Source organism: Amphimedon queenslandica, unplaced genomic scaffold (assembly GCF_000090795.2).
Source record: "Amphimedon queenslandica unplaced genomic scaffold, v1.1 AMPQUscaffold_10335, whole genome shotgun sequence".
In the NCBI taxonomy this organism is placed as follows: domain Eukaryota; kingdom Metazoa; phylum Porifera; class Demospongiae; order Haplosclerida; family Niphatidae; genus Amphimedon; species Amphimedon queenslandica.
This window is the reverse complement of record NW_003549394.1, coordinates 1-1,361: the sequence shown is the minus strand read 5'-3', so window position 1 is coordinate 1,361 and position 1,361 is coordinate 1. Positions and strand designations below refer to the sequence as shown.

The 1,361-nt window shown below is 38.4% G+C and overlaps 1 protein-coding gene across 1 annotated transcript in view; it reads right to left on the bottom strand.

Moving 5' to 3' along the window:
• The window catches only part of LOC109590215 (rab3 GTPase-activating protein catalytic subunit-like), a 3,003-nt gene extending 1,648 nt beyond the window's left edge, over positions 1-1,355 (bottom strand). Inside the window, exons 1-4 of the mRNA XM_020006137.1 lie at positions 1,014-1,355; positions 829-966; positions 516-650; positions 178-400 (exon numbers count right to left, since the gene is read on the bottom strand). Coding sequence (XP_019861696.1) covers positions 178-400; positions 516-650; positions 829-942 — 472 coding nt within the window. The 5' untranslated portion in view covers positions 943-966; positions 1,014-1,355. The remainder of the gene's footprint in view (positions 1-177; positions 401-515; positions 651-828; positions 967-1,013) is intronic.
• Between the last annotated feature and the right edge of the window lie 6 nt (positions 1,356-1,361).

The window sequence follows — 1,361 nt, the reverse complement described above, 5'->3', positions numbered from 1 at the left end:
TGTAGTACCGTATAGGAGGTTTCTTTCATTGGGCAAAGCTTTTTTGGGGGGAATTTAACTTTGTGGGTTTTATTTTTGAAGTTTGAAGAATTAAAAAAAAGTTTGGCCAAGCAAAAAAAACCCGCTATAAAGTAATTAATTTGTGTATTAAACTTTAGAGCTAACCAACTTCATTACCTAGCTCTTTTTTAAGATGCAGGACTGCTGAATGAACCAAGCAAGGTAACACCATTAGCACTAATTCTGCTGGTTTCAAAGCCGACAGCCAGTGCAAGACTTTCTCTGCTTCTTTTGTATCATCAAACAGTCTCTTCTGCTTGTAAGCTGGTATTGGACTGGCATTGTCCCATGTTTCCACCCACATATTACCAGCCTGTCTCATTCTTATACTAAGACGACCCTATAAGTATTAAGAAGTATTACGCTTTACCACACAAGCTCCCATATGTACATGTACATGTCATGTACATGTATAACGTACATTAAAAGTACGTGTAATATGCATATTATTGTACCTTGGGGTCATTTTCCTTGGGTTCCAAACCATCACTGGATTTTTCATCATCATCATCATCATCATTGCTGTCAATCCAGTCACGTGGAGAATACCATCTTATAAAATCCTCCAATACACAACCAGGATTAGCAGCCTGTGCATTTATTAGAACCAAAAATTAAGTACACATACTTATACTTTGTGCACATAAAAATTGTTACAAAATGATACGTGTAGAAATTAATTTTGGAGGTAAAAATATTGCAAAATGTACCACATTCAATTTCGAAATAAACTTTAAAGTGTGTCTTAAAATGTTCTCCTCCACATACCTTGAATGCTTGCATGTCTGAGAGGAGTGACATGCTTTGCATTTTAGCTCTCACTTGAGCTGCCTCCTCCGATGTCCCTAGCTTAGAGAGAACACTCTGTTGCTCCCATAACATGTCTTCAGTCAGTGGAGTCTGCTCCTGTAAAGAGATGACATTCAATAAAAATCTGTTATTAAGAAGTATACTTGTGTTTCAGGGACATAAAGTTGCTCGTTAGATTTTAATAAAGTCAATCCTTTAAATGGTTTCAGTGCTCCTATTCTTATAGGCACTCCTTCTCCTCTTCCCTTCCCTCCTCCTCCTCCTCCTCTACCAGTGAACAGATCAGTGTCTTCACTCTCACTGGCAAACAGGCTAAGAGGATCAATATTTACAAGAGGCTCCAAATCAAGCTTTTTTGTTTTCGAGTCTAGCGAAGACACTGAAGAAGATCTCAAGTCTTCCTTATGGTGTTCTTCAAAGGTATCCTGAGCTTCAAAGAACTCCTCATCACTATCACTGCTGGTGCTCTTGTGATACCCGGTTGATGAGGG